Source organism: Pantherophis guttatus, chromosome 13 (assembly GCF_059756535.1).
Source record: "Pantherophis guttatus breed Tessera chromosome 13, ASM5975653v1, whole genome shotgun sequence".
NCBI lineage: Eukaryota > Metazoa > Chordata > Lepidosauria > Squamata > Colubridae > Pantherophis > Pantherophis guttatus.
In genome coordinates, this window is record NC_142075.1 from 22,762,026 (window position 1) to 22,785,260 (window position 23,235).

General features: G+C 43.8%; 1 protein-coding gene across 7 annotated transcripts in view; it reads right to left on the reverse strand.

Moving 5' to 3' along the window:
* NRG4 (neuregulin 4) overlaps nucleotides 1-23,235 on the reverse strand; it is a 47,341-nt gene that overhangs the window by 719 nt on the left and 23,387 nt on the right. For 4 of the 7 annotated variants that reach the window (XM_034409496.3, XM_087878123.1, XM_060689486.2 and 1 more), the window contains exons 3-8: nucleotides 14,040-14,116; nucleotides 9,973-10,038; nucleotides 4,928-5,021; nucleotides 2,710-2,859; nucleotides 2,053-2,132; nucleotides 1,151-1,237 (exon numbers count right to left, since the gene is read on the reverse strand). In XM_034409496.3, coding sequence (XP_034265387.2) covers nucleotides 1,224-1,237; nucleotides 2,053-2,132; nucleotides 2,710-2,859; nucleotides 4,928-5,021; nucleotides 9,973-9,982 — 348 coding nt within the window. In that variant the 5' untranslated portion in view covers nucleotides 9,983-10,038; nucleotides 14,040-14,116 and the 3' untranslated portion in view covers nucleotides 1,151-1,223. The remainder of the gene's footprint in view (nucleotides 1-1,150; nucleotides 1,238-2,052; nucleotides 2,133-2,709; nucleotides 2,860-4,927; nucleotides 5,022-9,972; nucleotides 10,039-14,039; nucleotides 14,117-23,235) is intronic. The other 3 variants (XM_034409500.3, XM_087878125.1, XM_087878124.1) reach the window with 1 other exon arrangement.

A 23,235-nucleotide genomic window follows, 5' to 3' on the forward strand; every position in this document is an offset into this window, starting at 1 on the left:
CATCCTAAGAATCCGTTTTGAAGATCTCATTTAATTATTAGGTGTTGCTTTGTTCAGGGAGGGAAAAGGAGTGGCATTTACATAGCAGTATTTATTTTGGGGTCCGTCTGAAGTCTGCATGGAATTCTTTAACAATTATTCTTCGGTCACATTTTTGTTTGTCCCCAAGACAATACTGGGCAGCAAAAAGGATCTGGGTGGAACACAATGGGATGTGAAACAATGTAAGGCAGCTTTAGAAAAGGAAGAGTAGTGCTTGGATCATCAACAGAAGTATAGAACGGGTCAGCAACCTGCAGCTCTGGAGCCGCATGTGGCTCTTTCATCCGTCTGCTGCGGCTCCCTGTCGCCGGTCAACTCCACAATTGATAGGGCTTTTGGTTAGGACAGATAGAGGAAAAAGGACGCCGTGCTAGGAGGAGACTCTATGGTGGAGGAACGGGACTTCCAGCCAGCTCCAGAATTGAGCCGGGGGCTTCCGGTTAGGACCTTTGTGGCTCTTTGAGTGTTTAAGGTTGCCGACCCCTGCCCTAGAACATAGCATCACTTCGGGGCTGTGGAGCCTGAACAGAAGACAGTATCTAAAGATGGTAGGAGCCTGGAAAGAAAAAGCTATGCATTCCCATTTTCCTGATAATTTGTTTATTTGTTTTTACCTTTATATCCGTGCACAGATACAATTCTTATCCCTGCCCGTTCTCCTTTCATACATTAAAAAAAGTCTTTGTGGAAAAATACGGGCCCATGCAATGCATTCATAATTTCTGGCCAAGCAAATTGCATTATTCAAGTGTGCCTAAATAGGTGTCTAGAATAATTCACAGCTTCTTCGTTCTCACCGTGCATTTTTGTAGCAGGCCAGAATTACTGGACACAGCCTAAACAGATGTTCTTATTTTTTTTCCCCTTTATCAGGATAATAACGTGTTAGAATCATGTGATCTCGCTGCTTTTGCATAAAAATACCCTCCCGTAATAAAAAATGGAAAAGTTGGAAAAGTCTGAAAAATTCAGAGAAGATGTTCACGTAACACGTCAGACTTCTCTGCGCGAGCCCCTCTTCCTTTGAAATGGGATCCTAAATATAACTGGCCTGGTAAATCTTTAATTAGCACAACACTTGTCACAGATATCCGTTCCGTCCTCTTACCATATTCTCCAGCGTGGTTTCAGCTTTTCCACTTCTCTTGCAGCTGGTCCATAATTTCTTCTTCGGAGTTCTTTTATTCGGTTATTTCTGAAAAAGACACCAATTTCCATCAGATCCACAGGGCAATCTTTTACGGGTGTGTGTGTAATGACTTGGGTCTTCAGTGGTCCAGGATTTGGGATGAGGGATTGGAGGTGTGGCTGCCAGGCGCGGGAAATCAGGAAACCCAGGCAGTTCAAATAAATACAGGTTTATTGCAAGCTTATGCGCTCAACAAGACTCTGAACTTCTAACGGTCAAGGCAAATTGGCGGCAAGTAAGAGCCAACGGAATTCAAGGTTTGCTGGACTGCACTCTTGTGGGCACGCAGAGACTCAAGACTGATGACGCGTTTGACCCTTCCCTCCCTCAGGCTCAGCCTGGTCATCTCCTACAGCAACCTTGTTTAAGGTTGCTACGGGGTTTTAGGCTACCTTTCAGTTTTGACTCCACTTCCTATTTCAACAAAGGAAGTTGGAGGAAAGTATCCATGCCAACCATCGCTTTGGATACTGAGATGAATGCCATATAAACTTTAATAAATAAATTAATCGGGACCGATGACGATTCAAGTGTTGAGGACTACAAAAAAAGTGGATTTAGAGCAGGGGCCTCCAACCTTGTACACTTTTAAGACCTGCGGACTTCAACTCCCAGAATTCCCCAGCCAGCATAACTCACATTACGTTTGTACTTAAAACTGGCATGGCTGGCTGGGGAATTCTGGGAGTTGAAGTCCACAAGTCTTAAAAACGGCAAGGTTGGACACCCCTGATTTAGAGGCTACAGGCAGTTTCCCTACACCTGTCCTCCCCCCCCCCCCACAGCTCCTTGCACCAGGGATTGACCGGAGAAGTACTCACTGTTGCAAGCATCCCTGCCGTTTCCCCCAATCAGGTGTTCGCCGCGCTCCAGGGCATTGGCTCGTGGGATCTGGCCTTTCCTGGCAAGAAGGGATAAAGGGAGTGAGACAGCAAAGAGACAAAAGACGGATAATCTGAGGACACCGGCGGGTTTTAGCTTCCCCGCTCACACTTCTCAATGGAAGTGGCTTAAAGCTACGAATGGCCTGAAATGGAGCATAAGACGTAATTGTTGGGGCTCTTTGGGCCAGCCTTTCTCAACTAAACGCTCTTTATAAACGCTGCTCTCAGGACGATGCCGTTTGCCTTGTTTGAAAATGTGTGTGCCAACTTCCCATGACTCAGCTTTACAGCTTCTCTGAGGTTTTATTTTATTTATTTTATATTTTAGCCAAGGAACTAAAGCGGCACGGACCGAATGCGAGTCAGCTGCCCACAAACACACTGTTATCTTCAGAGTAGTAGAGTTTATCCGAGAATGGAATTGGTCTGAGCTCTCTTTTAGAAAGAGACAAGGGAAATTACACTTTCTGGTCAGTGTTAAAAGAGCAACGGCACCTAAGTTAAATATTGGATGACAGAACGGGAACTTTTATTCCGCCAATTCAAACAGCCCAAATCTCTCTCTGGGTCAATAAGTAATTTCAGCTACTTTACCTGCAAAGGAAAAAAAACGCTCCGGCTACCAGGACACTCAAAACGACAACCGAAGCCAAAACGGCTACAAACAGTTCCCCTCTTGAGTGGCTCTTGATGCTGGGGAGCAAAACTGCTTCGCAACGAGCTCCTGTGTAGTTGTCAACACACCTGGGAACAAAGGTGAGTTAGTTTGTGAGCTGAAACGAAGCCACGTTTTTTCCGCCCCCAGGTTGGTCCATGCTTCCTCTCCCTCTTCGCTTCCTCAGTTGTCTCCCAATACAATGAGCATTAGAGCAGAAAATCTCAAGGCGTTGTGGAAAGTGTACTTTGTGCAGTACAAGTACGTTGCCCGAATTCCCTGTTTGTTCTTTATTTGACTCATGCTCTGTTCTGCAAGAATCCGAAGGCAGCACGCATGATATGCCTTCCTCCTCTTTTACCAACCCTGAGTCATTAGATATGTGTTTCTGACCCTTGGCAACTTGAAGACAAGTGGACTTCAAGTTCCAGAATGCCCTGGCCAACATGCCTGAACTTCAATACTCAGAATGCTGGTTGGGGCATTCTGGAACTTGAAGTCCATGTGTCTTCAAATTGCCCGAGTTGAGAAACACTGGGATTACACAGATAGTCCTAAATCTGCCAGGCTGAAGATTTTATGACTGTCATTTTCTGCCTGGTGGCTGTTTTTGAGTAGAACCCATGTTCCGTGGTCACCGTCACACGCTGCAGTTGAATTTAAAATGCAGGTGAGGCCCACTGTGGCTTCTTACGGACACCTATGCACAACCCCAAAGATGCAAGTTTGGCGTCTCAAAATATAAATTTCCACCGTGTAAGCAAATGTTGACGTGCGAATCTAACCAAAGATTCTGGCTACTTAGAAGGACTGAAAAATCTGAATAATAAAAGACAATAATTCAGTGCGGGCGACTGGGGGAAATACCGGAATCAGCAAATCACGGGGTATGAGAGATTGAGGCAAAATTACACTTGTATGATCATCAGACCTGAACAGAAAGTTTGCGTTTTGCTAGGTTTGAATAACACAGCAACTAAAACGCCCCCCCCTCCCAAACCAGAATGACCAGAATGCTTGCAAAAATTGAGGCTTTTCTTCTATCGAAGGAAAGGGAAACATTTATTGTGGGATTTTAATTGAAATATGACGTGAACAGAGGAGAGGTTACAATCTTTGAAAGATTCCCTATTGACATTTGTAATTACAATGTGCACTGGAATGTAATTTTACCCATCTGTAATGGAGTAATGTGCACAAAATTCCCAGAATTGAATGTTAAATTGCCACCTTGCAGTGAAATCTGCTTTCCGTTTGTTGCAGGGAAGATTTCAAGGAACATGAGAACATCCTATTTTCATTCGGGCCCAGCAGATACTAGCCAGTTTCGTCCTGTGAGAATCGCCTATTCTACGGGATTATGGCATGCATGTATGTATACTTATATTTACCGCTACAATGGATGTAAGCCCTATTTATGTTTTGCAGGCCAATCGGTCTTTTAGGAAAGAAAATCTACATTTTTAAATTTCATAGGTCATGAGTAAAATTGGAGTAAAATATGCTTTGGCCTCTGGTGCTGGGATTTGCTACTGCGTTGGTTTTTAAAAGCCTTTCTTTTCACTCCGGAAATATTTCCTCTTCCACTGAAATGCCCACTCTGACCATAAAGTGCAATAACTATTTAGTGCCGAAAGGTAAATGGGAATTATCGATTTCCATCGTTTGCGTTAAGATAACAGCAATGGTGTCATTCTGGGGACACACATCCACTTAGTTACGTAAGGTTTCCTTGCATCACGGGTCTCCAAAATGATCGGATTTAGACATCGCCTGTCAATATGGTATCCCTTTTCCTGTCAATCTACAATTAGGCCAATATGGTTTGGTATTTCCTACTGTTCTCTCTCTCTCTCTGTCTGTCTCTAGGGACTTCCCGGAGGCTTCATGCCTGGGAAATTAGCTGATGCAGAGGCTCTAAAAGACTTCCCTTAAACCAGCACTTTTGCGCCTGGGTATCACATTTTTCAAGTAAATAAAACATAACACCAGGTCGAATCAGCAAGGGCAGCTCTAAAATGGAGGGGGGGGGAAGTATTTCTGTCGTTCGAAAGTCCTACCCTTCAGCTAATGCACCGGCAAAGGGGCAAACGGTGTGATTTTTGAAAAAGCCGCTGCCCTTAAACCGCAAAGCGTAATTGTCAATGTTTCTCCTACCTGCAAAAAGGATTGGAAGCAGAAGGTATGGTATAACAGATCCCACCATTCAGACAGAAAGACCCGTAACTGCTGCCACAGAGTTCTTCATGATCTAAAACGGTGGGGGAGGAAAAAAAAAACTTCTGAAAAACTTCACCGAGAAAACTGCACAGTCAATATCTGAAAATAGGACATGAACGAACAGGAAAATAAAAAGAAAGAAAATAACCATATCTACTGCTTGCTCTGAATAAATGCTTTTACCCAAAGCCATGATATAACAAATCTCGAAGATTATTTGGTTATTTTTTTGAACATTGAAGCCGTCTCCATGAAAAACAGAGCATCACATGGAGTTGAAAAATGGTGCTATCTTGCACATTAGGTGTGAGAGTCCTGGATTATTTTTATTATTTCTACCTTCCCTGAAAAATGGGGACATAAATATCCTTATCTGGAAGCCTGGGAAGTTGCTGTAGGGAACTTGGTAAAGGTAAAGGTAAAGGTTCCCCTCGCACATATGTGCTAGTCGTTCCCGACTCTAGGGGGCGGTGCTCATCTCCGTTTCAAAGCCGAAGAGCCAGCGCTGTCCGAAGACGTCTCCATGGTCATGTGGCCGGCATGACTCAACGCCAAAGGCGCACGGAACGCTGTTCCCTTCCCACCAAAGACGGTCCCTGTTTTTCTACTTGCATTTTTTACCTGCTTTCGAACTGCTAAGTTGGCACGGGAGCTCACCCTGTTGCGCGGCACTAAGGATTCGAACCGCTGAACTGCCGACCTTTCGATCAATAAGTTCAGCGTCTTAGCCACTGAGCCACCACATCCTCTTTGAGCCACCTTGTCCTCTTAGGGAAGTTTGACCACCCTGCAAATTGAGGAGGGGAGGGGGAACACTGGCAATTTCCCCTTGCCCAAATTCTGAAAAGCAAAGCTCATTCAGAGCCTGATATTTCCACTACTCAATGCCACCGTCTCTCTGATGAGTATAAACGGGGGTGGCAGCAGTGGTTTACATGGCAGCTACCAACTGAGATCTTCCATCCTGGCTGTGACTCCATAAGTCAGGAGGGAGCTGTGCCAGGAGGGTGGGGAACAGCCCACTCTTCCCTTACATCAATAAGTTTGGTTTATAGACTCATAACCTGACCAGCTGGTTCATCCAGTACTGCTCTTTGCTAACCGACTAAACTCAACCAACCAGAATTTCTATTTTTACTCTGAAGGCTTTGGTGAAGACGTTGGCTTCGGATTTTTAGAGGCGAAAGGATAGATTTTACCAGAAGTTCATGTTTTGGACACGACATATGTGAGGTTAAGACTGAAACCTGTGCTATCCAGGTCAAAATAACAAAAGTTAATGGTTTACAAAACCGGTGATTTGTTAGAGATAATGTCTAGAATTCACATCTCGCATAAATAGAAAGCTACGGTCTCTTAGCAAATAGCCAAACAGGTGAGGAACGAAATAGGAACAAAACAGAGCGATGCCATCTCGTTCCAACCTTCTTGAATCGTCTATTGAAGAACATAGATAGAACATAGAGGTGGAAGGGACCTTGGAGGTCTTCTGGTCCAACCCCCTGCTCAAGCAGGAGACCCTATACCATTTCTGACAAATGATTGTCCAGTCTCGTTTTGAAAGCCTTCAGTGATGGGGCACCCACAGCTTCTGAAGGCAAGCTGTTCCATTGATTGATTGCTCTCAACCATTAGGAAATTTCTCCTTCATTCTAGGTTGCTTCTCTCCTTGGTTAGTTTCCATCCATAGTATAATAACAGAGTTGGAAGGGACCTTAGAGGTCTTCTAGTCCAAGGAGCAGTGGAATAATTGCAAGAGACCATCTCACTTCAGACAACCCATCCAGAAGAATACCTCAATCAAAGGAAATGAAATCTAATGAGAATCTTCTAAAGCAGTGTTTCTCAACCTTGGTAGCTTGAAGATGGGTGGACTTCAACTCCCAAAATCCCCCAGCCAGCGCTGCTGGCTGGGGGATTTTGGGAGTTGAAGTCCACCCATCTTCAAGCTACCAAGGTTGAGAAACACTGTTCTAAAGGGAGGTCTCCCTGCCACTTTCACTCTTCCTTTCTCATCTCACAAAACAAAGAATTTCATCGTTTTGAAATCCAGTCTCGAGGGCAATTTATCTAAAACATCTGTTTGCCCTCCAAAGCAGTGGTGGGTTTCAATTTTTTTTACTACCGGTTCTGTGGGCGTGGTTTGGTGGGCATTGCAGGGGAAGGATACTGTAAAATCTCCATTCCCTCCCCAATCCAGGGGAAGGTTACTGCAAAATCCCCATTTCCTCCCGATCAGAGCTATAATTGCACTCAACCATGAACTAAAGGGCCACCACCAGTGAGCTGTTGGACAGCATTACTTGGTCTGTTGTGTGGATGTTTGGGTGGTTTAGGGGTGGGGAATTTGTGGTGGGTGGGAGTGTGTTTGGGGATTGTTATGTGTGTTGGACCTGGTCTTTGGGTATTAAGTGAATTTCGTTGTATGGGTATACTGTGTACACATGTACAATGACAATAAAGTTATTATTATTATTATCAGCTGGGACTTGGGAGGCAGAGAATAGTTGGGAGCGGGGCCAGTCAGAATTTTTACTACCGGTTCTCCAAGCTACTCAAAATTTCCACTACGGTTTCTCGAGAATTGATCAGAACCTGCTGAAACCCACCTCTGCTCCAAAGCATTGAAGCCAGTGGTTTCTAAACAATTCCAAATACTTTTGGGCAAAATGAATTACCGGCATTTATTATTTTTAATACCCTTGCCCAGGGTAGAAGTTTGCAATAAGTCCGCACGCTCTTTATGACTGGAGAGCCTAGATTTGACTTTTTTTCCACTCGTGTGTTTTAAAAATTTGGGGAAAATGAATTATTACAATTCATAAGTTAAAGGTGGAGGTCTTGCGAGTCAGGAAAACCTGCCTGCTGGATTTTTGTTATTGATCTACGTGTCGGCTGCGAGACAGGACAGGCAAGCAGGTGAGATGCTCAAAACCAGACTAGCAAGCCAATCTGAACTCTTCGGGCGAAAGCTCGACGTTATTAAAGCAGACGACAGAATTAAAGGGCAGAGGGTTTTTACACGTCTCCATCCCTCACAAAGAGGCTCGGAAAATAAATCCATAGTGAACTATGGCAGGAAATTTGCTTCATGTAAGGATTTTAAGAACAAATCATCTGTGGAAGAACTTGCCTCCAAAAGTTGGGAATGCTCCAACACTGGAAGTTTTTAAAGAAGAGAAGGGACAACCATTAGTCCGGGATGGTATAGACCAGGGGTCTGCAACCTTAAACACTCAAAGAGCCATTTGGACCCGTTTCCCACAGAAAAGAAATCACCGGGAGCCACAAAACCTGGAGGGGGGCGTGGCCAGCTCGACATCACTCACTCCCACCCAGTCACATGACACACACACCCTCCAGCCACGCTTACCCAGGTTTTGTGCCTCCTGGTGTTACCTTAAGTCAGGGGTCAGCAACCTGCGGCTCCGGAGCCACATGCGGCTCTTTAGGCTCTCTGCTGTGGCTCCCTGTCAGGTGATCCCACCACTGGCTGGCCCCGCCCCTCGCCCTCCCCTCCCAGTCACTCCTCCCTTGGCCTGAGAAGGTAAGGGCGATGGCGGGGGATGGAGAAGCAGCCAGGGCAGAGACAGAGAGATACAGAGAGAGTGGGAGAGAGAGACATAGAGAGATACAGAGAGGGGGGAGAGAGAGAGAGACATAGAGAGATACAGAGAGAGAGGGAGAGAGAGACATAGAGAGATACAGAGAGAGGGGGGAGAGAGACAGAGATACAGAGAGAGAGGGAGAGAGAGACAGAGAGAGATACAGAGAGAGAGGGAGAGAGAGACAGAGATACAGAGAGAGGGGGGAGAGAGAGACAGAGATACAGAGAGAGAGGGAGAGAGAGACAGAGAGAGATATAGAGAGGGGGGAGAGAGAGAGACAGAGAGATACAGAGAGAGAGGGAGAGAGAGACAGAGAGATACAGAGAGAGGGGGGAGAGAGAGACAGATACAGAGAGAGAGGGAGAGAGAGACAGAGAGATACAGAGAGAGAGGGAGAGAGAGACAGAGAGAGATACAGAGAGAGGGGGGAGAGAGAGACAGAGATACAGAGAGAGAGGGAGAGAGAGACAGAGAGAGATATAGAGAGGGGGGAGAGAGAGAGACATAGAGAGATACAGAGAGAGAGGGAGAGAGAGACAGAGAGATACAGAGAGAGGGGGGGGGAGGGAGGGTGAGAGAGATGTCAAAAGGATTTTGTGGTTCCCGGTGTTTTTTAACAACTGGTTCTCTGCCCTAATGACTGGCTTGGTAGACACAGCTAGGGGGTCATGTGACCGGTAGAAGTGAGTGACATCGAGTTGGCCACGCCCACCCAGGTTTTGTGGCTCCCAGTGTTTTCTTTTCTGTGGGAAACGGGTCCAAATAAGTATTTAAGGTTGCAGACCCCTGCCTTAGGTAATCGCCCTTACCTTCTTAGGCCAGGTGAGGAGTGACTGGGAGGGGAGGGCGAGAGACGGGGCCAGACAGTGCTGGGTTTAGCAGACAGGAAGCTACAGCAGGGGGACGAAAGAGCCACATGAGGCTCCAGAGCCGCAGGTTGCAGACACCCAGTATAGGGTTTCCTGCCTGAGCAAGGGGTTGTCCTTTCCAACTCTGTTATTCTGTACTTATCAAAACTAGACTGCAATTCACAGTTTGATTCCGGATTCTGAAGGATACCTCAAATTATAATTGGTTGGTGTGGCTATAACGGTATATTGCACTGATTTTAAAAGGCAGAAATGAATTCTATGTAATGAGAAGACCAATATAAGCAACACACTTCTCCATATCCATCAAATCATCATCTGAATCTATTCGAGTTCATCCAGCAGTATAAAGTACTTTGAATTCTCTAAAGATTATTATTAGCATCACATTCAGACCAGCCTTCAAAGCAATCAAAATACGTCAACCTCTAGCTATGCAAAGTGCACATTATTCCAAAGAGATATAACTTAAGGTTAGAATAAACGAAAAGATTCATGGGATTACCTGTTCGCATATTATTCTGACCACAACTTGTAATTCTTGGACACAGGCTGTTCTTCAAAAATTGCCCTGCAGAAGGAAAAAAAAAACATCCTTGTTTTAATCCAAATGTCTGTTTTGTGATTAACTGCTACTTGGGTTAAACATCAAAATGGAATACATTACCTTACTGGCTATAGATAATGAATGATTTTAATGCTCTACATGAACTCAATTAATTTTAAATATAATGGCAAATCTTCCTTGCCCTTGGCAAAAAGTTGTTGGCTTACTGGTACTAATTTGGGAAAAAAAAATAATAATCTGACTTTTTTTAGGCTGCTTTGTTCCAACAGAATTGTTAAGATTCCTGGAAATCTTACAAGAAATAAACGAACATGTTCATACACCGCAGAGATTCTTGAGATGATCGGATGAATTAAATTCACCGAATAGATTCAGAATTAACCCTACATGTTAGCTGCTTTACAATAACCCTTTTCCGGGGGCTGAATTTTTGGGGTAGAGCCTATCCCGATGATGTCACGTCAATGTGTGGTGCCCATTGTTGTCATTTCGTGTAATATGAGATAATACTTGAATTTTGAAATCTGGAATTGCCTCGCTGATCTCATCTAAGATCGTCAGGCCAAGTATGACTGAATTAAGACTTTAAAGAACTACATGACCCTTAATTAAATACTTCTGCTTGCAATTAAATCCCATTTTGTTGCTTTCTAATAACTGGGTAAAGTTGACCTTATTAAATGACCCACTTAATTATCTTAATATCCATTTCTGAATTAGTATGGAGGAGGTTACATTACTGTTTCCCATTTGGTGTTAGCATTTTCTTATGCTAAACAAAAAATCCTAGCCGTAGGATTTAAGGGAGCAAAATATTACTATATTTTAAATTAAAAAAAAAAGAGAAAACCTAAAAGTTCAGGTGTCAACTTGCAAAGCTTTCAAGTTGCCATGAGCAGGAGGGATTGATTTAATGAATTATGAATGAAGTAGGTGTGGCTGGGGGGAGGGTGTCATGTGACCGGTGGAAGTGAGTGACATCGAGTTGGCCACGCCCACCCAGGTTTTGTGGCTCCCGGTGTTTTCTTTTCTGTGGGAAACGGGTCCAACTGGCTGTATGAGTATTTAAGGTTGCAGACCCCTGCGCTAAACGAACGGTTGTAAGTCGAGGACTACCTGTATGCCAAGGTCATGGGGTGGGTGAGTGTCATGAGATAACCGTTGAGATTGCAGGGGAATTAAAAAGAAAAAAAGAAAGAAATGAAATAGCTTACAGAAGGGCTCCCAATCTTTAAAATAATCCATCTGCGTCAGTGTTGGGATTCAGCCAATTTGCACCACTTCGGGAGAACCCGTTGTTAAATTTCTGAGCAATTTGGCAAACTGGTTGTTGGAAGAAATCATTAGGGCAGAGAACCGGTTGTTAAATTAGTCGAATCCCACCACTGATCTGCGTGAATACCTTCCCTCCCCTCCAGATATAAAACAAATGCTTTTCCCAAAGTTAAGGTTGAGTAATAAAGATTCCCTTTTCATAATTAAATGCATATACTGTAGGTTATATTAGTTCATCATCTTTTTATTGCCGGAGTTCTCAAACGTTATAATGTTTACAAGGCTTGGCACAGTTACAACAAAGAGCAAAACTTTTTGGACCCAATTTGGACAATTTGGCGAAATAAGAATTGTCTTCCAGTTCTCACCGCCTTTACGTTTTTCATCTGCAGTAGAATAAGCATTTCAACTGTAGTGGGATTTGAAAGAGTGCAGAGAAGAGCAACCAAGAGGATTAGGGGGCTGGAGGCTAAAACCCATGAAGAACGGTTGCAGGAACTGGGTATGTCTAGTTTAATGAAGAGAAGGACTAGGGGAGACATGATAGCAGTCATCCCATATCTCAGGGGTTGCCCCAAAGAAGAGGGAGTCAAGCTATTCTCCAAAGCACCTGAGGGCAGGAGAAGAAGCAATGGGTGGAAACTAAGCAAGGAGAGAAGCAACTTAGAACTAAGGAGAAATTTCCTGACAGTGAGAACAATTAATCAGTGGAACTACTTGCCTCCAGAAGTTGTGAATGCTCCAACACTGGAAGTTTTTAAGAAGAGAGTGGATAACCATTTGTCTGAAGTGGTGTAGGGTTTCCTGCCTAAGCAGGGGGTTGGACTAGAAGACCTCCAAGGTCCCTCCCAACTCTGTTATTCCTAATTACAGGCTCCTGCCTTATTCTACTCAGGTTTTCATACATTCATTTTAATGTTTTACGTCTTTTATTTTTTTTTTCAGATGTTTAAGTAGCACCACTATATACGTTCTTTTTTTTTTTTTCTTTTAAATCAAATACAAGCACGCAAGGATTACTCGTAACTTAACCGCAAACGTCTTTCTAATTTAGGGAGAACCCTGGCATAACGAGCAGCGTATAAGTTTAATAAATAAATGAATAACTTTCGTCCACACCTCCCGAAGAACTCTTTAAAGAAATGCCAGGTGATCTTTTGCAACACAGAACCGCAGGTAGGGTACACCAGCTCTTGGCTATTTTTAGTCCTCTTCCTGCAGGTCAGGAGGTTGGCTAAAATCAGGCTCGGTTGAGTTGTGTCCCTCAGGAAAGTCATTGTGTGGCTTCTCTTAGCCCGGAAAGACCTTTGCAGTTGCTTTAGCAAACACTGGATGGACATAGTTGTCTCATACCAGTTGCTGCGAGAGGATGTGGACCTTAGGAAATTTCATAATTTCTGACATCCATTTAAGGAATTTATAATGTACGGGAATATTTCACAAGCACCTAACACAAAATCCCCAGGAAACACCTAGGAGGGCAGCGTTACTCAACTTCGGGAAGTTTAAGCTGTGTGGACTTCAGTTTCCAGAATTCCCTAGCCAGCATTCCCGGCCTAGTCCCTGGGGAATTCCCAATCTGCATGCTGGTTTGGGAAATTCTGGGAGTCGAGGTTCACGCACTTAAAGTTGCCAAGGTTGGGAAACACTGAAGGATGAGAAAGGCAGCGTGAAGGAACTTCACTCTCCAAAGTCAAGCTCAGAAAGGAACTTACTTCTACGTAGGCATGCATAAGGTTTGATTTCATTTTATTTTATTTTAAGGGCATTGTAGGTGTTTTAATGTTTTGATACATCCTGGGACCCACTGAGAATCCCAAGACTGCCATGAGCAAAATATTCAGTGAATAAATGAGCACATCAATAATTGTAATCTCATTGATTTAGTTATAAATTTGACTCGGTCTGGAGAACTATCTGTTTTACACAAGCTGGAAGGATGAGAACATATCAGCATGCTCACTCCATTGTCATTTCCAACTATCACTTCTTCCAAGTTACATTGGGGGGAAAAAAAATTGAAACCAGATATTTACAAGAAAATTCTAAGATTGGATAAATCGTTGATTCAAAGTATTTAAAAGCCTAGTTACAAAACCGTAATACACATTTACAAAAGCAATTCTATGCAAATATAGTCCCAAATAGAATGAACTGATTGCAAGAGTACTCATTTTCAGATATATAATATTTTAGCCTGAGGGAGTAACCGGTTTTATACTCTGCTAAACAACATATTAGCTTACATGCTGTTTTCCTCAAATATATATTTGTCTGTGTTTTTTTTTTTTAAAGAAAAGTATTTTCCTTATTTCTGCAGTAACATGGAACAAGGTAAATAGAATAACACCATATGACCTTTCTCTTTGTATAAACTTTGCTGCAAGACATTTACACCGGAACTGCCTCTCCCTACTTAATTAATCATAGGATTATATTTTTCTTTTGTGGACCCTGAATTGTCCATAGTTAAATGTATTTTTACCTTTGCATCAAAGAACCTAAGTGCATGGCATCGTTGTGAAAATAAGATGCTTGAAAGGACCTCTCTGCTTATCAACGAAGGACAATCGAGTACGGATTTATCAATAAGAGATTTATCAATAATTTGTCAGAAATGGTGTAGGGTCTCCTGCTTGGGTGGGGAGGGGGTTGGACCAGATGACCTACAAGGTCCCTTCCAACTCTGTTAATCTAAACATCAATAGGCGAGCAGTATCTATACTTACTCTATCACTATAACCAAATACTGGTGCTCCTTGCAAGGTGATTTGATGTCTTCGTTGGTCCTCTGCGTCTGCTGATTCTGCAATACAAAGATGGAAATGCAACTCCTTGCGTTATGTAAGTCTGGGCCCCTGTTTTGCCTCGTGGCTTTTTCTCATGCCTCATCGACCTTCGAGATAGGTAAGATAGCGCAGTTTTCAAAACAGCGGTTAGGACGAAAACAAAACAAACGGGCAGAGGCTTACCTGGGGATGAACCTCCCAAATCAAAAAAGCAAACAAACCATGCACCTCCAAAGGTAAAAGCTCTTTGCTCATCCAGGAGATTTGGCATTGTGCACCTGATGCTTCAAAAGCTGGGGATTTATAGGACGGCATCGTGGAACGTGGGTGAGGTTGACAGGCGCTCCGAAGTAAACACAAGAGGCCAAGTATGGGCAGGAGAAACGCCCATTTTTGCTCTCCGGGAACTGAAGGCATGTCAATCTCCGAGGAGACTTTGATCGTAAAGTGAAAATGCCCTGTCACTGACATTGGAGTGAACTTCGGAGCAGCGCCCAAATAGCAACACAAACACAACACAACACAACACAACACAACCAGCGGGCCCTGTTCTCTAGTTACCAGGTTTGACAGACGTTTAATTCCCTTCGAGTCTACGCTCCAGAGAAACCCCCTGCCCGCAATTATACAATAGCCCTTATTTGCAACTCCTTCCCGTGAGCGGTTCCAGCGTTAGGTCACTGCCCTTAAGACAGCCTTAAGTGTTATTTATGGGACAAGCACATTCTTACCACCTGTTTTTCACATCTGACACAGACGGATTCTGAGACAGACGGGGTTTTTTTTTTTTCTTTTTTCTTTTTGCATTGTATGCGTTTTGAAGCGGAGTGAGATAGAAGAATTTTGAAGTTTCACGGAGGTGTAAAAGATGAGGGGTTTTGGGTTGTCGAACTCCTCACCCACCCAATGAGACATGGAATAAAGTACCAACTTCCAAAGCATCGGGCCACTATTGCTTCACATTCCTACCTGGAAATAATGAGATCGACACTTTAAAATGTTGAAGCTAGCTAAATTTAGACCTACTGAAAGTTTTTTGGATACGGAAGGAGAGAGAGCCAGGAAATGCCAAGCCAGATATTGTTTTAACATCCTCAGTTACCATTTTAAAATTCTGAATCCTATAATCGCGTATAGATAGATTTACAGAGTTGGAAGGGACCTTGTAGGTCATCTAGACTAACCCCCCACCCAAGCAGGAGACCCTACACCATTTCTGACAGATGGCAGTCTCTTCTTGAAAGCTTCCAGTGATGAAGCTCCCACAACTTCCAAAAGCAACTTCAGTTCCACGGGTTGATTGTTCTCACTGTCAGAAAATTTCTCCTGATTTCTAGGTTGAATCTCTCCTTGTTCAGTTTCCATCCATTATTCCTTGTCTGGCCTTCGGGTGCTTTGGAAAATAGCTTGACCCCCTTCCTCCTCTCTGTGGCAGCCCCTCAAATATCGGAAGATGCTGTCATGTCTCCCCTGGTCCTTCTCTTCACTAGACTAGCCGTGCCCAGTTCCTGCAACCGTTCATCGTATGTTTGAGCCTCCAGTCCCCTCATCATCCTGGTTGCTCTTCTCTGCACTTTTTCTAGACTTTCAACAACATTTTTATAGTGTGGTGACCAAAGCTGGATGCAATATTCTAGGTGTGATCTTACTAAGGCTTTATAGAATGGTATATATATTAGAAATGTTTTTGGCACAGCGGATTCAGACTTCATTAAATCAGAGACATTCCCCCGAGGCTTATGTGGTGAAAAGTACAAGATAATGTAAACCATTCTTCATAGCGTATTGTTATATGTATGTAAACCGGGCACTTTGGCTTATTCAGCAAATTCTGCATAAGATAATTGTCAATTTACCCCCATGATAAGAGTCAGTACAGGTAGTCCTCGACTTACGAGCACAATTGAGCCCAAAATTTATGTTGTTAAGTGAGACATTTGTTGAGTGAGCTTTGCCCCATTTTATGACCTTTCTTGCCACAGTTGTTGGCAGTTGTTAAGTGAACCACTGCAGTTAAGTTAGTAACCCGAGGACACTGCAACCGTCATAAATACGAGCCAGTTGCCAAGCAACCGAATTTCGATCATTGACCAGAGGGATGCTACACAATGGTCACGAGTCTGAAAAATGCTGACAAGTCACTTTTTTCAGTGCCGTTGTAACTTTGGTCACTAAATGAACTGTTGTAAGTGGAGGACTACCCTATTTTTCATAAACCCCAAGGGCATGGAACCTATCCCAAGATTTATTTTACATCAGCCTACTACTCCTAATCGGATTAGTCGAAGCCCCTTCCAGAATTCTAGAGGAAGCCGTAGGAAAAATAATATACCTCTTGCATTTTGGAAGTGCAGCTATGGTAACAGCCCATACAAACAAAATCTCAGGTTTTTGCATTACAAGATAGGAATGCTAGGCTGATATGCGGAGGGGGAGGGGGGGGAATGTATGGTTCCCGAATCTCTCCCAGCGACTCATTCTCTCGCTGAAATATTTTGTGACATGGTGTGGGAAATAATCCTTTCTATCTGGAACTGACAGGGTGATTCACTTTGTTTGCAAAACGATACCACGTTTCTTGAAATCTTGTCATAAAAAATACAGTGACACATCCGCTGACATAGTCAGTGGAGTATTCAGATTTAAAAAAAAAAAAAAAAAAAACTTCATACTACACTCTTATTCTAGACCAGTGTTTCTCAATCTTGGTAGCTTGAAGATGGGTGGACTTCAACTCCCAGAATCCCTCAGCCAGCAGCGCTGGCTGGGGGATTCTGGGAGTTGAAGTCCACCCATCTTCAAGCTTCCAAGGTTGAGAAACACTATTCTAGACTGTCCTGCTTGCTCCATCCTTTCAAGACTCTGAACATTTTAGGGCAGAGACAGATCTCCTCGATAAATGGTGATGATCGTTAAATTCCCAAGGTATAGTCATGGGGAAAGATGGAACCGATCTCTTAGCCGAAAGATTTTCTTGGCAAAGGCTGCGATTTCCTCAGACTTTTTCCATATTTCCTATAGCTTAGGGCACCGTTTTCATTTTTGTTACCTACTACTCGGTCCACGTAGCCGTAGTTTACCGAACTAACGGATTAAATGGTTTGGCTTTTCGTGATTAAAAACCTTTCACTGTTACTGTTTAAGTCTGGAACTAAATTCTGCATGAAAGCAGCACTTTTATCAGAAGAAAAAAAAAGTGGGTGCTTATAATTAAATCCTTAAAAAATGACTCCCTCCCTCCCTCTTCCTCCCCCTTTCTCTCCCTCCCCCTTTCTCTCCCTCCCTCTCTCTCCCTTTCCCTCTTTCTCCTCTTTCTCCCTCTCTCCTTTCTCTCTCTCCCTCCTTCTCCTTCTTTCTCGCTCTCTCTCCCTCTCCCTCCTTTCTCTCCCTCCCTCTCTCTCCCTCTCCTCTCTTCCTCCCTCCCTCTCCCTTTCCCTCTCTCCCTCCCTCTTTCTCCTCTTTTTCCCTCTCTCCTTTCCCTCCCTCCCTCCTTCTCCTTCTTTCTCGCTCTCTCTCCCCCTCTCCCTCCTCCTTTCTCTCCCTCCCTCTCTCTCCTCTCCTTCTCTCTTCCTCCCTCCCTCTCTCCCTTTCCCTCCCTCTTTCTCCTCTTTCTCCCTCTCTCCTTTCTCCCTCCCTCCTTCTCCTATTTTCTCGCTCTCTCCCTCTCCCTCCTCCTTTCTCTCCCTCCCTCTCTCTCCCTCTCCTTCTCTCTTCCTCCCTCCCTCTTTCCCTTTCTCCCTCCCTCTTTCTCCTTCTTTCTCCCTCTCTCCTTTCCCTCTCTCCCTCCCTCTTTCTCCTTCTTTCTCCCTCTCTCCTTCCCTCTCCCTCCTCCTTTCTCTCTCTCCCTTCCCCCTCTCTCTTTGCAACCAGCATATATTTATCACAGTGGAAGCATCCGAGGTCACGGCATTCCCAGCCAGCTGTCAATAAGCAAAGTCAATGGAGGAAGCCGGATACACTCAAGGACCACAGGATTCGCATAACAAGGGCTTAACGGTTTGCTTAACATCCTTGGCAAAAGTTGCAGAATTTGGGCCTGTGTTAGTTAATAACCGTTCTTGCTTAGCAGTGAAAATTGTGGTTTTAAGGACCACCTGTAAAGTACAGGTAATATAATTGGTTGAAGAGAAAGAGATAAAAAGTGGCATTTTGTTGTGACCCAGGCCCAAGTAAGTAGTAGGAAAATCAGTCCGTGAAGAAAAAAAAAAACTTTATTCGAACAGCTGAGAATCACTTCATTCCCAGCGTCGTTCAACTCAATTAAAGCAAATTCCTCCCAACACAAATTCCTCAGTCCTATCGCAAACCTTGGTCCAATTAGGCCAACTGCCAAAGGCCTTTCTTGGCAAACGTTCAGAAGTCACAGATACAAAAATAAATACAAGATGTAGACGAAGAAGAAGACGAAGCTACCAACGTTGTTTTCCGGCAAAGAGGCCAAGAGCCATTGCTGGTCTTTTGGGAGCCTTATGGGAGGGGCCAATCATCTCCTGGCCTTACTCCCGAGTCGTCCTCTCTGCTTTAGCTGCTCCTGCCTTCTGGCAGCTCTTCTCATACGTGCACTAGGAACAGGCTCCTCCTGTTCCTCTGTCTCTCTACTGTCAGCCTCTGGAGGCTCCGGAGTCCGCACATCACTCCCCGATGGCCCTGGCCCCATCTCTTCCTCCGACGCAGAGCCCTCATCCGGGCCTTCCCCTGACTCCAGGACTGGTCCCTGTTCTTCCTCAGCCTCATCGCTGTCCGACTCCGCTGCCAGCTCCGCAGGCTGCTGGCGGACCACAACATATTTGGTCTCTGCTTCTTTGGGGGTGGGGGGGACATTGTTTCGTAGCGGATTGCTCGGTGGCCCTGGCCAAGCAAATACTAGATCCGTAATTACAATGTATTGTCCTAATTTCCCCATTTGGGGTTAAAACGACGGAGACCCAACAATGCAAGAATTGAGGTGCGTGTATGGGTGCTATTGAGTGGCTGGGAGGAGGCTAAGAGAGGTAAACACCGTTTTTTTGCCTCAGGAGGAGTTCTCGTCTTACAAAGTTCTTCTTTGTTTTTGTGGGCTTCAACCTTGAAAGAATCCTCACCTTTAAGGCGTTGAGAGTTCAGTCCAGCTGATTAATGGACACAGCATGGACAAAAAGGCTCAAGGCAGAGCTCTGGGCCAGGCGAGGGATGACGAAGGCTTTTTCTTGGGCACCACGAATGAATCCTGACTGGTATCCCAGCGTTAATGGAAGCATTTCCAACTTTTTGGATGTGGAGGGGAGGAAGACCAAAGGTAAGGCTTTTCAAACCAGTTGTGAAAACGAATGCCACGGAGAGGGGACAAAAAACTCATGAAGAATATTTGGTACCAGTGGTTGTTTTTTCCCCCTGAATTTGCTGGGGCCTAAACTTGAAAAAAAATGGAAAAACGATGGATGGAAACTAATCAAGGAGAGAAGCAATCTGGAATTAAGGAGAAACTTCCTAACAGGGAGGACAATTAACCTGTGGAACTGTTTGCCTCCAGAAGTTGTTGGGTGCTCCAACACCGGAGGTTTTTAAGAAGAGACTGGATATTCTGACATGGCTTGAGGAAGGGGGTTGCACTGGAAGTCCTACAAGATCCCTCCAAGCTCTGTTCTGATTGAAATAAATAGATTTTTTGGAAGACAGAGAAAACAATGTCCTACTGTTGCCCACAAAAAAGCCTACAGAGATATAATTCCCAAGACTTGACTCAAGAGATTGATAAACATAATAGATTAAAAATATGAAATATTTGCAACCAGATCTTCCCTGCCCAATAAGAGCCTTGGTAGTACAGTGGTCTAAAGCACCCTGTTATTAAGCTGGTTATTAAGACCAGATGCCTGCAATTACTGCAGGTTCGAATCTCGCCAGGCTCAAGGTTGACTCATCCTTCCATCCTTTCTAAGGTAGGTAAATTGAGGACCCAGTTGTGGGGGCAATAAGCTGACTTTGTATAAATATACAAAAGGATGAAGTCTATTGCTTAGCGCATTGTAAGCCGCCCTGAGTCTCCGGAGAAGGGCGGCATATAAATCAAAATTAAAAAAAAAAAAAAAAAGTTCAACGCCGAACCTGAGTGAGGGACACCATTCCTACATTTCTCCTTGAAGACTGACGCTTGTTTCCTTCAGTTGTCCCGGATTGTTTATTCTTTAGTCAGATATGGGTAGATATATTTTGGTCAACCCTGGCACGGATAAGAAAGGGGTGCCGATTTGGAGGCTTTGATACCTTTGTCATAGAGCAAAATGTCTCTACTTTGGCAAGTCGAAGATAGGTGGACCTCAACGCCCAGAATTCCCCAGCTAGCATGGGGAGTTCTGGGAGTTGAAGCCTTCCCATCTTCCATCCATCTTCAATTTGAGAAACACAGTCATAGGAGAACTATTGCACTTATTTCGCTAATTCCTGCTTATTTCTGGACTTCTGTACGAATCTATCCAGCTTCCTCTTCCATCGGGGATCCACTGCCTAACATGGCTGGTTTTAGAAGTGCTGTGAATTACAGGTTTTAATTTATGCAGGTTCGTGTTTTCGGTGTAGTTTTTGTTTTCTTGAGATGCTCACTCTGGTTACCATGGGGTGGGGGGGGGGGGAAACTCATCCTTGAGGCCTCTTCAAGCAAGATGATATTAACTGATTACAGGCAGGTTTTACTAGAGCGAGGAAGCCTCTTGTAGATAGTTTCTAATACACGTCATCCATTGTCAACGGATTGTTATTGCTTCTCAAAGCAGAAAGGACAATGGTTAAGAAACTTGAAGATAACAAGAGAAAAGTAGAAACTGGATGGTTTCATATCTAGCTGTCTAGGTTTCTGCCTCTTGAAGTTGAAGTGTCTATGTAATATCCACTACTATAAGCTTAACTGTACTCACTCTGAGGTTTTCTGGAACTACGGGCAGCTGAGATCTAAGTAAACGTGCGTAGAATCAAACCCTGCCTTTAATGACAGAACTGGGTTGTTGTTTTTAATAACACAAAATGACAAAACTCTACCTGAACAGTCATAACAGCGTAAATAGAGTTTTATTTGTGGACAGGGATCATCTCAAATGCTCTTTCCACTATTGAAATCATGCCTAAGGGAGGAGATGGAGAAGCTGGCAGGAGGACAACCCAGCTGGTGACCTCCAAGGCCTTCTGTTGGCTTGTGGCGGCTGCAGATGGCCCCAAATTATCAATCCCATCACTTTTTTTCCATGGACTTGAAAACTGGATATTAAAATAAAAAGAAAAAAGAAAGACCTTGAGAAACACTAAATCCTGGTTTCTAGTATGAGGCATGAAGATAGTAACTTAATGCGATGCTGCCCACAACCATAATTCTAATTTACAAAGGGAGCTGCTACTCCTGTTTAAAAGACTTAACGCTGGAAGGGCGAGACTCAGCAAATAATTTGAAACATGCTAAATGCAGTTTGGAAAAATCAGATGATCTAAGCAAATGCAAATGCGTTGTACAATAATCGATTTACAAGTATGCTGTAGATCAACACCAAAATTAATGGTCTGTGTGGGAGAATTTTCTGTGTGTCTGAGAAAGCAATATACTAAAGAGAATAAAATTATTTCAGTTAACAAGCAAAAAAAAAATGTGATTGATTAGCCCACGAGGCATGTTCAAACTACCAAGTTTGCATTCTGGAAACATTCCCCCCCGCCCCCCGAAACATTTAATTTAGAACAAAGCAACAAAGAACTTTTAAACACTTTTAAATCTTATTATTTAAGTCCTAGAAGCGATCGATCAAAAACGAATTGCAGTTCTTTAGTGCTTTTGTGCCGTATTATATTAATTTTTTTCCCCTCATCTTTAAGATATTGCATAACTGTTGAATTTCAAGCAAGGGAGTAAGATACACTTTCCCAATTAATGAACCATATTCTATTTATGATATGCATCCCACAGAAGGATAGCGGATTTTAATTCTAGCATCTCTGGGATTAGAATCTGAAAATGACAGAGGTGCACATCTGCAGTCAGCCCGGCCTTGAACAAAAGGGAAGCTGTGGCTCGCTTCCATTAAATGAAGGTGAAATAGCTAAAGATGAGATCATGTGTCTACACATTTGCATCCTATAACGGATAACTGGATGCGAACTTTATACCGATGGCTTGTGGGGTGCTCCAAGGACTGAGCAGCTGCACTCTCTGGTAGCTAACCCTAATCAATTACTACTACTACTACTACTACTACTACTACTTCTTCTTCTTCTCCTTCTTCTTCTTCTTCTTCTTCTTCTTCTTCTTCTTCTTCTTCTTCTTCTTCTTCTCCTTCTTCTTCTTTTTCTTCTTTTCTTCTTCTCCTCCTCCTTCCTCTCCTCCTCCTCCTCTTCTTCTTCTTTTCTCCTCTTTCTCCTCCTCTTCCTCCTCCTCCTCCTCTTCTTCTTCTACTTCTTCTTCTCCTCCTCCTTCCTCTTCTTCTCCTCCTCCTCCTCCTCCTCTTTTCTTCTTCTTCTCCTCCTCCTCCCTCTCCTCCTCCTCCTCTTCTTCTTTTCTTCTCCTCCTCCTTCCTCTCCTCCTCCTCCTTTTTTTCTTCTTTTTCTCCTCCTCCTCCTCCTCTGTCTATCCACTGCAGGATGAAGGCTTCTTCCGCACGTTTTCACCCCATACAGTCCTGAGCTTTCTTTGGCCAATTGGGCCCGCCATACTTGCTGATGTTGCCAATCTGTCTTATTTTGGGTCTCTTTCGTGGACACTTTTTATCCGGTGGGATCAAATAATTTAACAAATTATGCGCTCCTGAATTCCACATTGATCTTAAATGAATCAATGGACAAAGTCTGCCTGAACAAAAAGTTGCAGCATTTCCCTGAAGTTGGGTACATTTATTAAACTTAAAAAAGATATTTCTGGAGAACTCTTTATGCGCCGAAGTGGCGTCAAAGCAAATAGCTCCATTTCCTATCGCAAAGGAGGGCTGGGGGTTATTTTTTATGGTGCTTTAGCACGTAATCTGTTGGAGCACAGAATAATGTGATTCCCGCTGCAACGTGCCACTGAAAGTATGCTTGCGCAGCAAATGCGCAATATTCCTGACTCGGCACAATAGTAATGATCTGGAAACAGGAGGAGAGGCTGTGGGAAGCCAAGAATTTCCCTTCCAAGCTGTGCAGCTTG